At 42.3% G+C, this 12,516-nt stretch overlaps 1 protein-coding gene and 1 long non-coding RNA gene across 4 annotated transcripts in view; both read right to left on the bottom strand.

The window, feature by feature from the left end:
• LOC309350451 overlaps window positions 1-12,516 on the bottom strand; it is a 685,906-nt gene that overhangs the window by 266,006 nt on the left and 407,384 nt on the right. The window lies entirely within an intron of this gene.
• ANKRD50 (ankyrin repeat domain containing 50) overlaps window positions 4,131-12,516 on the bottom strand; it is a 43,223-nt gene continuing 34,837 nt past the window's right edge. For both annotated transcript variants that reach the window (XM_081876617.1, XM_081876618.1), the window contains 2 exons: window positions 7,783-11,333; window positions 4,131-7,048 (listed from right to left, as the gene is read on the bottom strand). In XM_081876617.1, the coding sequence (XP_081732743.1) occupies window positions 7,786-11,333 (3,548 nt within the window). In that variant the 3' untranslated portion in view covers window positions 4,131-7,048; window positions 7,783-7,785. The remainder of the gene's footprint in view (window positions 7,049-7,782; window positions 11,334-12,516) is intronic.

The raw sequence follows: 12,516 nt of genomic DNA, 5'->3' as shown, positions 1-12,516 counted from the left end.
GGCTGACAGATGAAGAATGGGAAGTTCTCCTCCTTCTTTTGTCTTCATCTGCTCCCCTCTTTCTGCTCTGTGTTATTATTTAGTTTTTTGGCCTTGATAAAAAAGATATCTGATAATAATAATAATAATAATAATAATAATAATAATAATAATAATAATAATTTATTATTTTTTAACCCGCCCATCTGGCTGGCTTCCAACAAGGATTAAAAATACATCAAAATATCACACATTAAAAACTTCCCTGAACAGGGCTGCCTTCATTTGTCTTCTAAATGTCAGGTAGTTGTTTATCTCTTTGACATCTGATGGGAGGGTGTTCCACAGAGCGGGTGCCACTTCTGAGAAAGCCCTCTGCCTGGTTCCCTGTAACTTTGCTTCTCGCAGTGAGGGAACCACCAGAAGGCCCTTGGCATTGGACCTCAGTGTCCTGGCAGAACGATGGGGAATCTTTGCATCCCCCCCAAACTTTAGTAACATTGACTTTGAACATTTCCCAACTACAGTTCTGCTGTAATATGTCTTCCAGAGGAATTCATAACTATGCAAGGCAGGTTAATGCAACCATTTCTCCACCACTTTTCACCCTTTGCTATCACATTATGTATTTGTCATCTACAGCAATTTCCATTTTTAATGAGTACCACTTCTGGAAAGGGCAGATAGTGAACTGAATTTTAAAATATTGTGACTATGACAAGGAGTGAACCTTCCAGGCTACCTGGATTAGCCTGGATTTCTTGGTGGTGGTAGTTTTCAATAACCCTCACAACAGATCACTGGATTAGCTATTTAATTTTCTTCTCTCCATATATAAGCAAAACATTTTAAGGGCACACACCATTTCCCAGCAAATTGTTCTGTTCTGCCAAGTCTCTGCAAGATTGAGTATGCATTTAGATGAATAATTTACAAGTCACCTCAATCAATATAAAAAAATTAAGTGCAGAGTATTCAAGTCCCCACAAGCAAAACTACCTCATCAAGGAAAATTATTAGCACACCTCTAGAGTCTACCATATATCTATTGATTATTTAATTATGTAAATAAGGCACAGCACACAAGTGAAGTTTAAAAATTAATCAGAGCTGGAAGGAAATCCAAGCCAATCTAATTTGGCTCCTTGTCCCAGAACATCACACATCACACATCAACTAATGTGCATTTCATAGAATGACATAACCCTTCACAGGTAAGTGCAAATATGGTAGCTCACCGAGCTGCACATTTAAATGTGTCATGGTACAACAAAAATCATGTAGCTAGGGCTAGCTAGTTACTCAAAAGGATTTGTGTAGCACCTTGGACAACAGGCTAGTTACGTTACCCTCTGCCATTTAGGATATACAGTCGTACCCTGGTTTTCGAACAGCTTAGTTTTGAAATGTTTTGGCTCCCGAATGCTGCAAACCCATAAGTGACTGTTTCGATTGGTGAACTCTTTTTGGAAGCTGAACATCTGACGGGGTTTCCAATTGGCTGCAGGAGCTTCCTGCAGCCAATTAGAAGCTGAGCTTTGGTTTCCAAACATTTGGAAGTTGAATGGACTTCTGGAATGGATTCCGTTCGACCTCCAAGATACGACTATAGATGTCTGATTGTACTTTCTTGTGATTCAAAATCAGAAACTACTGATACTCAAAACATCTGTATGAACAACTGTGGGTTGTTTGGCATATTTGCTTAAACATTCCATTTGAAATCAGCTCCATTTTCAAACCCATCAACACTTTCCTCCTTAGATGCCATTTGCCTTTGCTTAGATTGGGCTCCTACCAATAACTCATTTTCAGGTTTTTGTTTTTTGTTTTGTTAACTCTGGGCAGGGGGAACTGAGGATGAAAGCCATATTTGGTATAAAAAACCCCAGATTTTGTATCGTGCATCTGACACATATTAACTCAATACAATTTTACTTCAGTTTTGGAGCACACTTGGGACTTGTGTTTGGTAAATGTGCTGAAATCTCTGCCTTAAGGCAAGTTCTCTATGAATCCAGCACAGAGTTAGTTCAGTAATTTTTAATAATCACTTTTGGTCTTATAACTCATTTTGGATACTGACAGGCCCTTGGGTCGTTAGAGGAATCTCCATAACACAACAATCATGCAAAATAAACTATGGAATTTCTCTTGAAACATGCAAAATAATTCAATGCAAGTCCTGAAAATAACTATACAATATTACACTATACAATCTCTATCACATATATACTCAAAAACCTATTATCATCTCAGATGACAATAGATATATAAATATGCTATCAATGGGCACCAGCTTTGATTTGAACCAGTGCAATGCAGATCATTATAACATGTTTATAATGAAAGATAAAATCTTCACAGAATTTCTATAAAACTTCTCAGAAGATAATAAAAACATTGGCACACGTGTAGGATTTTTCTACTGTGTATCCAGTTTCTGGCATTGGAACTCTCTCCAGCATTGCAAAGTTGGAATCTGTAACCATTTCAAGCTTTCACTACTGTTGTTCATAAGGACTTTGAAAAGCTTCACATAATTCACTCTCCCAACTAGTCCCAAATGCAATTCACAAGTCAAGCTGTCCTAATACGCATATTAAAAGATGCTTATAAGAGACAAAGAGATATTTACAAGGTTTGAGCATACTACACCAATATGGGCCCGACTGCATGGCTGCCAATTAGCTTGTGGGCCCAATTCAAAGTGCTGGTTTTGACCTATAAAGCCTTAAATGGCTCAGGACTGCAATACCTCAAGAACTGCCTCTCTCCATATGAGCAAACCCAGACCTTGTGATCACCACCCAAGGTCTTTCTTCATGTACCTCCTTCACTTGAGGTCCCTGAGGGTGGCAACACAACAATGGGCCTTGTCTGTAGTGGCTTTCCATTTGTGGAATGCTCTCCTCAGGGAGGTTGGCCTGGGGCCTTCAATATATATTTTTAGGCAGCAAGCAAAAACAGTCCCCTTCAACCAGATCTTGGGCTGATTAATATTTTAGGTAAAGGGGACCCCTGACCATTAGGTCTAGTCGTGACCAACTCTAGGGTTGCACCGCTCATCTCGCTTTATTGGCCGAGGGAGCCGGCGTACAGCTTCCGGGTCATGTGGCCAGCATGACTAAGCCGCTTCTGGCGAACCAGAGCAGCACACGGAAACAGCATTTACTTTCCTGCCGGAGCAGTACCTATTTATCTACTTGCACTTTGACGTGCTTTCGAACTGCTAGGTTGGCAGGAGCAGGGACTGAGCAACGGGAGCCCACCCCGTCGCGGGGATTCGAACCGCCGACCTTCTGATTGGCAAGTCCTAGGCTCTGTGGTTTAACCCACAGCGCCACCTGCATCCCATACTCATCATATAGGATCTGTATATTCATCATATAGGATCTTCTACAGATATGTGCCCTTTTTGTCCCTTTTGGGGTGATGCCTCTCTTCCTTTTTGGTGCCACCCGCATCCCTTCGATTAATGTTCTATTAATATTATAGAATAGAATAGAATAAATATAGGTCCAGTCGTGACCAACTCTAGGGTTGCATCGCTCATCTTGCTTTATTGTCCGAGGGAGCCGGCGTACAGCTTCCTGGTCATGTGGCCAGCATGACTAAGCCGCTTCTGGCGAACCAGAGCAGCACACGGAAACAGCATTTACTTTCCTGCCGGAGCAGTACCTATTTATCTACTTGCACGTTGACGTGCTTTCGAACTGCTAGGTTGGCAGGAGCAGGGACCGAGCAACGGGAGCCCACCCCGTCGCGGGGATCCGAACCACCGACCTTCTGATTGGCAAGTCCTAGGCTCTGTGGTTTAACCCACAGCGCCACCCCCATCCCTTCGATTAATATTCTATTAATATTATAGAATATAATAGAATATAGAATATTAATATTCTACAGCTTTTTAAATATTTCTGCGGAAAGGGGGAGTTATTGTTTTACTGTTTTAATTATTTACTTTTATCCTGTATTTTGTTCTGTGAACCACCCTGAGATCTTGTGATGAAGGGCTGTATATAAATCTAATAAATCGTAACAAGATACCACATTGTGTGTCCACATCCCTAACAGAATCCCATTTCCAAGCATGTTGGTACCTTTGTACCTAATATCGTTTTGCAGAGGATGAAAAAGGAGCAAGCAAATTGAAAACAAATGTCTGCTTGAAAAGCAAATATATTTATTATGCACTTTCATATACATAAGGATTTTTGCTTAATATAATACAAGAAATAAAATAAAAATTTTACAATGTGAAATTCAATGTACATTATAGGCTATTTACAATCCAATCCAGAAAAAAGTCTTAACTGTGCACCATGTTATTTGAAGAGTTTCAATGGAGGATAACGAGCATGAACAGACATTTGCATAGCAGCATAGTTGACAAGAGAAAATGATGCTTTAAGTAAAAACAAAGCCATTTCCCAATACTGATCATGACAAGGGTATCACTATAGTGTAAGATGCTAAGGTTTCGACAGGTAAATTTGCCATTCAATTCCCTTTTCAGGTGACTTCCCTGGCACACATATGGTTCAGATATTAATGCTCATCAGTCTTTTCCCTAGTCTCCAATTATGAATTGTGACACTTTCTTTAGTTTCCTCTAGGGATGATTTTGGATAATATAGGGAAAAGAAAGGTGAAAGCAGAACCAGAGATACAGAGATTTGTGAAACGAGAAAAAAAGTAAGAAGTCTTGAATTCTGCTGCATTATAGCTGATCAGCCCTGCCAAGTCATGGCTGAGCAGAACTGAGCCACACACATCAATTCACAATTGCAAAGAAGACAGACCTGCCAATAATTCAGGGTGATTAATTTTACCTTTTTTTGAAAGAGAGGCCACAAAAGCCAATATATTTTTTAAAAATCATACATTAAAGCAATGCGGAACAATCTCACACTCTTGTCAAATGGATATTTTTAAACAGAGAAACACATGCTGCATTCCTAAGCGTTTCTGAAAATGTGCAGGAACTTTTATTTTAATTATCTGAAAGGTAGCACTTTTCAGCTGACCTTCCTATAGCTGGTGTCTGCGTTTGGGCATGTTACCACCACCAGCTCTTTTAGAGACATTAAGATTATAGTCTGCTGAAAATCATGAAGACTTCTGCAATGTGTAGCCTTCTTGTGAAAATGGCCAGAAATATCACCATCTAGTCACAAGGTACATACTGTAATTTAAAAACACACAAATAAACAAATAAATATAATCTCAGCGACAGCCGAGATCCAGAGAGAAAGGCAGCCTTTAGGGATGTCTTTCTACAGATCAATACATCTAACATGAAAGAAGAGCTATATTCTTGTGCAGTGTTGAAAATATCCAGTACTTAAGTTCAGAACAAGTTGGGAGTAATGATTTGACACTCTTACCCAGCAACATTTTTACCTCCGTACTTAGGTCAAGAATGGGGAACCTTTGGCTCTCCAGATATTAAGACTGCAGCTCCCATCATTCCTGATCAAGATAGGCCTGATGGAGTGGGGGAGATAAAAAATCTGGCCTGCCAGATGCTAACGATTCCCCACTCCTGTTTTACATGTAGAAGGGTCCATATCGAATCCCTTGCACTTTTAGATAACGCAGGGATAGAGAAACTGGGCTTCCCTATGTTCTTGGACTACCACACCATTGGCCATGCTGACTGGGAATGATGGGAACGGGATGTCTGAAGGACCAGAGGCTCCTCACCCCTGAGTTAAAGGATCTCTGTTACAGGGCTGGGAACATACAGTGCTGGACTTAAGGGACCTAAGACCTGACTCCACCTGGAGCTATTTCATATGCTCATAAGCAAAACCAGATAAGTCACTTTGGGTTGCCCTGGGCAAGAGAAAGCAGCTAACGAATTTAAATAGTTACCATCATTTAAGTGGGTAGTATGAAAACTGGCCTCGATGCTGAAGAACTGTTCCTTCATAAACCACCTTCAAAACAAGTAGCAGAGAGAGAAAGGACCCAATAAATTGCACTGTCGTACTCCACCCCAGGCTGAAGGTAAGTACTGAAGTTAGCCAATACCGTCACAAGAGTCGCTTTCCTTATGAGAAACATCTGAACAACACAGAAAACCAACTGTACATTACAGCAATGCAAATGTGATTTTACGTGTACAGAAGAGTAGCTTGTATTTTGAGCCAGTTTACATATTCAAAATCTGCCCCACGTTACATGTTTGCTGTGGCTTCTGTTGCTTTACGCTCCCACGAGCAGATACAGAATGCAATGCATAAACCAGATTCTCCACAGCCTCAGACACTGATGTCTGAGACTGCAGTTGTGATTTCTGAGCTACCACAGGTGGTGTCGCCTGCTGCTGTGGCTGTTATCTGGGGATGGGCCAATTCACATTACCTATTCTCCATGCAAAGAGTACTCTCTGAGGACAGATGAGGTCCTTTATGTGGATTTTGATCATGGTGGACCCTGCAGCAGAACAACAAAAAGTCTAATGGCACCTAAAGTCCTACACCAAAAGTACGCCGCAACACTTCTGGAAGTGGGTTCAAATAATTAACGGGAACTCTCGCTTGGGTCAATGAAGGAGGGGTTCCCTTGGTCTTTGAGGTGACATGGAACCTTCATTGTCTGTTTGACTGTGTGCAGAGTTTCTTTTGCACATGAATGTAAAATAAATACAGAAAGCATTGCTGTTTGTCACAAAGTCCACGGTGGCACATTTACACTGATAAAGCCTTCTGGAACAGAGAACTCAAATTTCTAGCTCTTAACAACTTTTCAGCTGTGTGAGTGGAAATACAACGTATCTTGTTCTGCTACTGAGGGAAAAAAGAAAGTGCTTATTCTGTGTAGTAAGTACAAAGTACACAAAATATTTTTTTTTTCTGAAGCACAGAAGGTTACATTTAAGAAGGCAGCCTTATTTTTTTTTCTTTAGGCACATTACAGTAATCAAGGTAACTGTACTGCAGTGAACACATTCGTAATTTTCAATGTGGTTCAACAAGCAAGACATGCTTTGATTCCAGCCCGGGTGACAAAACATTCCAGGCAGAAACTCTTCATTTTATTCATGGTGTCGTGGAGCTGCCTTGAAAACAAAAAGAAAAGAAAACATAAAATTGTTACATTCTAAGTAGATCATCTCAAAACTATGTATGTGGCAATCTATCTGATGCAGTCGTGATCACTGAAAATCTTGTACCTTAAATTTGCTTATGCATTTTCTTTTGCAGGGACCAAGTTTGAAATGATAACACACACAGGGTCAGATAGCATGTTATTATGCTGCTTCCACAAACAGCACCATGCCAAGCAGTACAGCTTCAATAACAATGGTAGCTTGGCCATTCAATATGAGATAAAATTCATTTTCTTAAAAATATGTGTGAAGCATACGCATCAAATAACTCATGTTGTTGTTGTTGTTGTTATTGTTGTTGTTGTTATTAATAATAACAACAATAATTTAAATGCACACATAGCATCCAGAAATTGGTCAGAGGTGGCTGACAGATTGGTGTGCCAGACAGTTATCAGTCGGTGCTTTTGAGCAGAAACTGAGCTACAGGACCCCACACTCTTATTGGTGGGAGTTGTGCAGAGGCATTGGAGAGAAGACTATTGTTATCAATGTGGATGCAATATGATGAGACTTACATGGGACGCCTCTGGCCTGTTAACACCATGAGCATGTAAGGTACTGATCTGGCTGCCTCCTGCCTCCAATCCTCTTGCACAATGGTCATTGGTAAGGACATGAAGTCTTCTCCCCCTTAGCTTTTGATGCCTATTTGCATTGCCACCCTGCTGAAAGTGCCTCACCTCTTACAATGGTGTTTCCTTCTTATAGTTGAAGCTTGGGTCATTCCCCTCAATTTGAAGTTTTAAGGCTTGCTTAAGGCTCAGCTCCGTCTCTGCAGAAGGATAGCCTTCCAAAACCTCCTGATGCCCTCGGTCCTGTACTGTTCGTGGGACAGAAACTCTGCCAAGAAAAACCTGATTGCTCTGAAGGTGGTAGTTTGGATTAGTCATTATTCCATTTCTCTTTTTCTGCTCCCCACTTTGTTGGTGGATCAGGAACTGCTGTTGAGACCGGCAAACTTCCTGATGGGCTGGAGGGACTAAAATTTTACACTGAGTGTCACTAGGCATTGATTTAAGGGGCACGCCGGCCCCACATTTGGCAACAGGTATCCTTTTATCAAACTGAGTCATTTCATATTCAAGGACTTTTGGTTGAGAGGAGGTGCTCTGTTTCACCTTTTTCCCAGCAGACCCGGATTTGTTGGAATTCTCGGTTTTCCCCGTTTTGCTGGCTTTTGTGGATTTCAAGCTGGGCTTCACCTGGCTCCATTCAAATTCGCTATTTGGCGAACTATGATTCTGACTTAAGGAATGAGTTGTGGAGGAAGGAGAAACAATAGACTGCCTACTTCTACTGCGGGGTAACGAATGCTGCTGTATTTGTTCCGTAAAGGACATACTGTGGAAGCTGTCGATCGGTACTGTCTGGGCAGTTGCTGTAGAGGAAGTTGTGCGTAGAGAAGAGTTTTTTGAGCTTTTTAATGAATTATTGGATAAGGAGGACTTTTGCCGATCAACTGTCGAATCAGGAGATTCAGAAGGAGAACTAAAGGCATGAGCTGGCCCATTAGACAAGCCACGCAAAGCAGGCTGTGTATCTCCCCCGCCAGTGCTTCCCGAACTATTGGATTTTATGGTTAAGGATTGCATCTTTGAAGATGCCGATTGCAAAGGTTTTTGTTCCATTGTATGGACCGGAGAAGGAGTGCAGCCATTTAGAGTAGAAGCACCATATTTTTCCAGTAATTTAATTATCTGCGTGTGTCCATTTTTTGCAGCTACGCGCATAGCTGTGCGCCCAAACTGATCCGCATGATTTGGATCGGCACCGTGCTCCAGTAATATCTGCACAACATCAATGTGCCCTTCTTGGGCTGCAATGCAGAGTGCAGTAGCACCCTGATTGCACGTATGGTCCACTAGGGCCCCACGCTCTATCAAAAGCTGAACTACTTTGACATGGCCCTGCCACGCAGCAGACTGCAAAGCTGAGCGTTTCTCATTGTCTGCGGCATTCACATCAGCATGGTACGTTATCAGCATCTGTACCATCTCCACATGGCCCTGCCAGCAGGAAACATGGAGTGCTGTCCTTCCTTCAGCATCACTGGCTTCGACATTTGCACCGTTTTCTAAAAAATACTCAGCCATCGTTAGCTGGTTTTCTAGAGCCAAGATATAAAGCGTTGGCCGGCCATCAGCATCTTTGTAATTCACATCAGCTCCGTGACTGAAGAGTAGCTCGACAATGTCTCTATGGCCTTCTAAAGCAGCAACACGGAGAGCATTTCTCCCATCATAGCCCCTGTGATCAATGTTAGATTTGTTTTCCAGCAAGGTCTGCACACAATCATAGTGACCTTCCTGGGCAGCCAATATGAAGGCTATGCGCCCGTCATTATCAATTTCATTTGTTCGAGCACCTTGTTCTATAAGTGCTTCACATATCAACCTGTGTCCTTCAAAAGCTGCCATGTGCAAAGGTGTCCATCCTGCATCGTCCCTATGATTCTCATCCAGCCCTCTATCCAGCAGAGTCCGTACTACTTCAACATTGCCTTGTGCAGAGGCTATACTAAGAACCGTCCGTCCTTCACTATCAATGCTATCCACAGCTGCCCCCCAAAACAAAAGAGTATTTACAACTGATGCATGGCCCATGGAAGCTGCAGCAAGAAGAGGAGTGCGGCCATTGTTGTCCGTATGGTCTACATCTGCTCCGCCTTCCAGAAGCAAATCAACAACATCTACATGTCCTTCGTAGGCTGCCACTAGCAGTGGGGTCATGCCATCTTTGTCACAATGGTCCACCTCGGCGCCCCGGTCAATTAAAAGGCTCACAACAGAAGCATGTCCTTTACTGGCAGGTACACAAAGAGCAGCAACGGAGAGGGCAGTCCTTCCATCCACATCCTCATGGTTTACTTCTGCTCCGTGGTCCAACAGATGCTCCACAATCTCTTTATGCCCCATGTATGCTGCTGCAATTAAAGCAGTTCTACCTTCATTATCCGCTTTGTTGACCTCAGCCCCATGTTGCAACAGATTCAGCACAATATCTTCATGGCCTCCCCAAGCTGCTGCTCTCAAGGCTGTCCGACTGTCAGCGTCTGCACAGTCTACTTTTACTCCAGCATAGAGGAGTGCAGAAACCACCTCGGTATGCCCACCCCAAGCTGCCGATCGCAGGGCTGTCCACCCATCATGGTCCGTGTGATTTATGTTAGCACCGCACCCAATCAAACAGTTGACAACTTTGGTGTGGCCCTGCCGAGCAGCTAGAGTAAGTGCGGTCTGCCCATGCGTGTCTTCAATCTCTAAATCTGCTCCTCTGGAAACTAGCAGATTGACTACATCAAGATTGCCACTATATGCAGCGTTAGCCAAGAGTGTTCTACCATTCGAGTCACACTGGTTTACTGAAGCACCATTATCCAATAGGGTTCGAATAGAATCTTCTCTTTCCAAAGCCTGCCGTACAATGCAAGATGTCCGATCGTCCTCACTGTTGACATGAGCACCGGCTTTTACCAGCAACTGTAAAACTTCTTGTTCTTTGGGGATCAACGTTGACAAAGAGTCTTTGACAGGCGTACCATTCCAGATCATCCACAAAGCCAGTTCAGAGGTTTCCAGTTGCAAGTTGGAATCAATTAGGTGCAAAGCAAATTCTTGAGCCTCCAGAGGCGATAAATCCTTGGCTCGACAGGTGTAACTCATTGCAAGCATTCTGTGCCCTTCTGCTGCGTTGCACAAATATTTTTGTGTACAGTGCTTTACATCCAACAGCCATTCTGCAAAGCTGTAGTGAAAAAGGATCTTTGTGTTTCCGAGACCATCGACAAGAACTTTCGACAGAACATCTAGCTTGCGCTGGAAGTCCTCCATAGATAATGCCATGTTTTTGGTCCATACTGCATGGAACAATTCAACTGTAGTTAGTGGCCTGCAAGCAGCAAGGATTACATTCAGAATAGGTTGGACCTTTGCAAACTGTTTTCTCACAAAAAGTCTTTGACAAAGCCAAAGATAGAGGCCGTTGAGTGTCCCAGGGATATCGCGGATTTCTCGTAACATGATAAAGTTTTCCACTACTCCATCTAGGACACGCTCGAGATACAGAAAGCATCCACTGCTTTTAATGTGAAGCTGATTCAACATTTCTGCAGTTTCTTTTGTGAGATGTTGTCTCAGTGCTTCTTCTTGATCTAAGCGATGAAGAATATACTGTTGGACATCTTTCACGATGTAAGCCTTTCGGAGATCATCAAGGCTTATCTTTCGAAAGCCTATAAGAAAAAAGGAAAGAGGGGAGGAAAGTAAGTTTTTCTGAAATTTAGTTGCAAACAAGCTTATAATCGCTCATTGTATTTTTGCTGTTCTTAAGACGGTAGAAACATTATTCTCCTAAAAAAGTGAAAGGGAGATGCCACTGAAAAGGTCTACCTAGTCACGAGAATGTAGTACACATGTGCCATCTACATGTTGCTGAACCACCGCTCCCATCAGCCTCTATAAGCATGGACAATGACCAGGAAAGATGCGAATTATAGTTCACCAATATCTGGAGGGCCAAAGATTTCACATATCTGATGTAGCAGAAGGACAGAATATGGTGTTTGATTTGAAGATATGAGCTCAGTGTTGCTGTTTGCCCTTGGAAATAGTGTCTGGTTTTGGCATTCCTCCCAGAACTTTTTTTTTTTCAGACTTAGAAAACATTACACAGTCTGCACGTACTTTTCTGGAACCAGTTCCAGAATGAAAGTAACAGCAAAATTTCAAGTGGATGAATTTAAGACTGCTTTTATATAGCTATTGCAATCTTAGCTCCCTTTTTGCAATCAACTAACTTCAGCTGTTCTGGTTAGTAATTTGCATACTGTTCCTGAGAGTCACCTAATCGCTAACGATCTGTGGGTTTCAACTTACGATGGTCAATAAGGCCAAATTATATTGTGGGTGAAAGCTGTTAAATGATCAACAGTCCACCCCAGTTTAAACCATGTATCCAGGGGGCTATAATAGTTAGGTTGCCATTGTTTTGAGTCATGTTTATTGTGTTTACAGCACTCTGGGATCAAAGTGCTCCACTTTCCAATAAACCTTCTTTTGGGGTATAATAGGATAAAGGAATCCAGCTGGAATGCTCAAGTCCTATGGGCAAGAGTGCTGCAGTAATACTAAGGGACACGAGAGATTTTTACAGCTGTTGTGCTGACTGCTGGAATTTACACTGTCCAAACACAGCAGAGGTCCAAGGCTGGGTGGATTCACAAACATGCAGCAAACAAGTTATGGAGGGACAATTTGATTCTGGATAGAAACAGGCAATCACTCCAAAATTTTGAGAGAGATTAGATTATCAGCCACACGTGTCCACTGTCAGCTGCCCTTTGATAAGCACTTGCTACCTGATAACCACAGCTACATGATCTTCAGAGCAGCCCTGTAAGTAGAAATACCTGAGGC

The sequence above is a fragment of the Podarcis erhardii genome (assembly GCF_964252035.2).
Source record: "Podarcis erhardii genome assembly, chromosome: 9".
In the NCBI taxonomy this organism is placed as follows: Eukaryota; Metazoa; Chordata; class Lepidosauria; order Squamata; family Lacertidae; genus Podarcis; species Podarcis erhardii.
The sequence above is the reverse complement of the archived record's forward strand: the minus strand, read 5'-3'. Positions and strand labels throughout refer to the sequence as shown.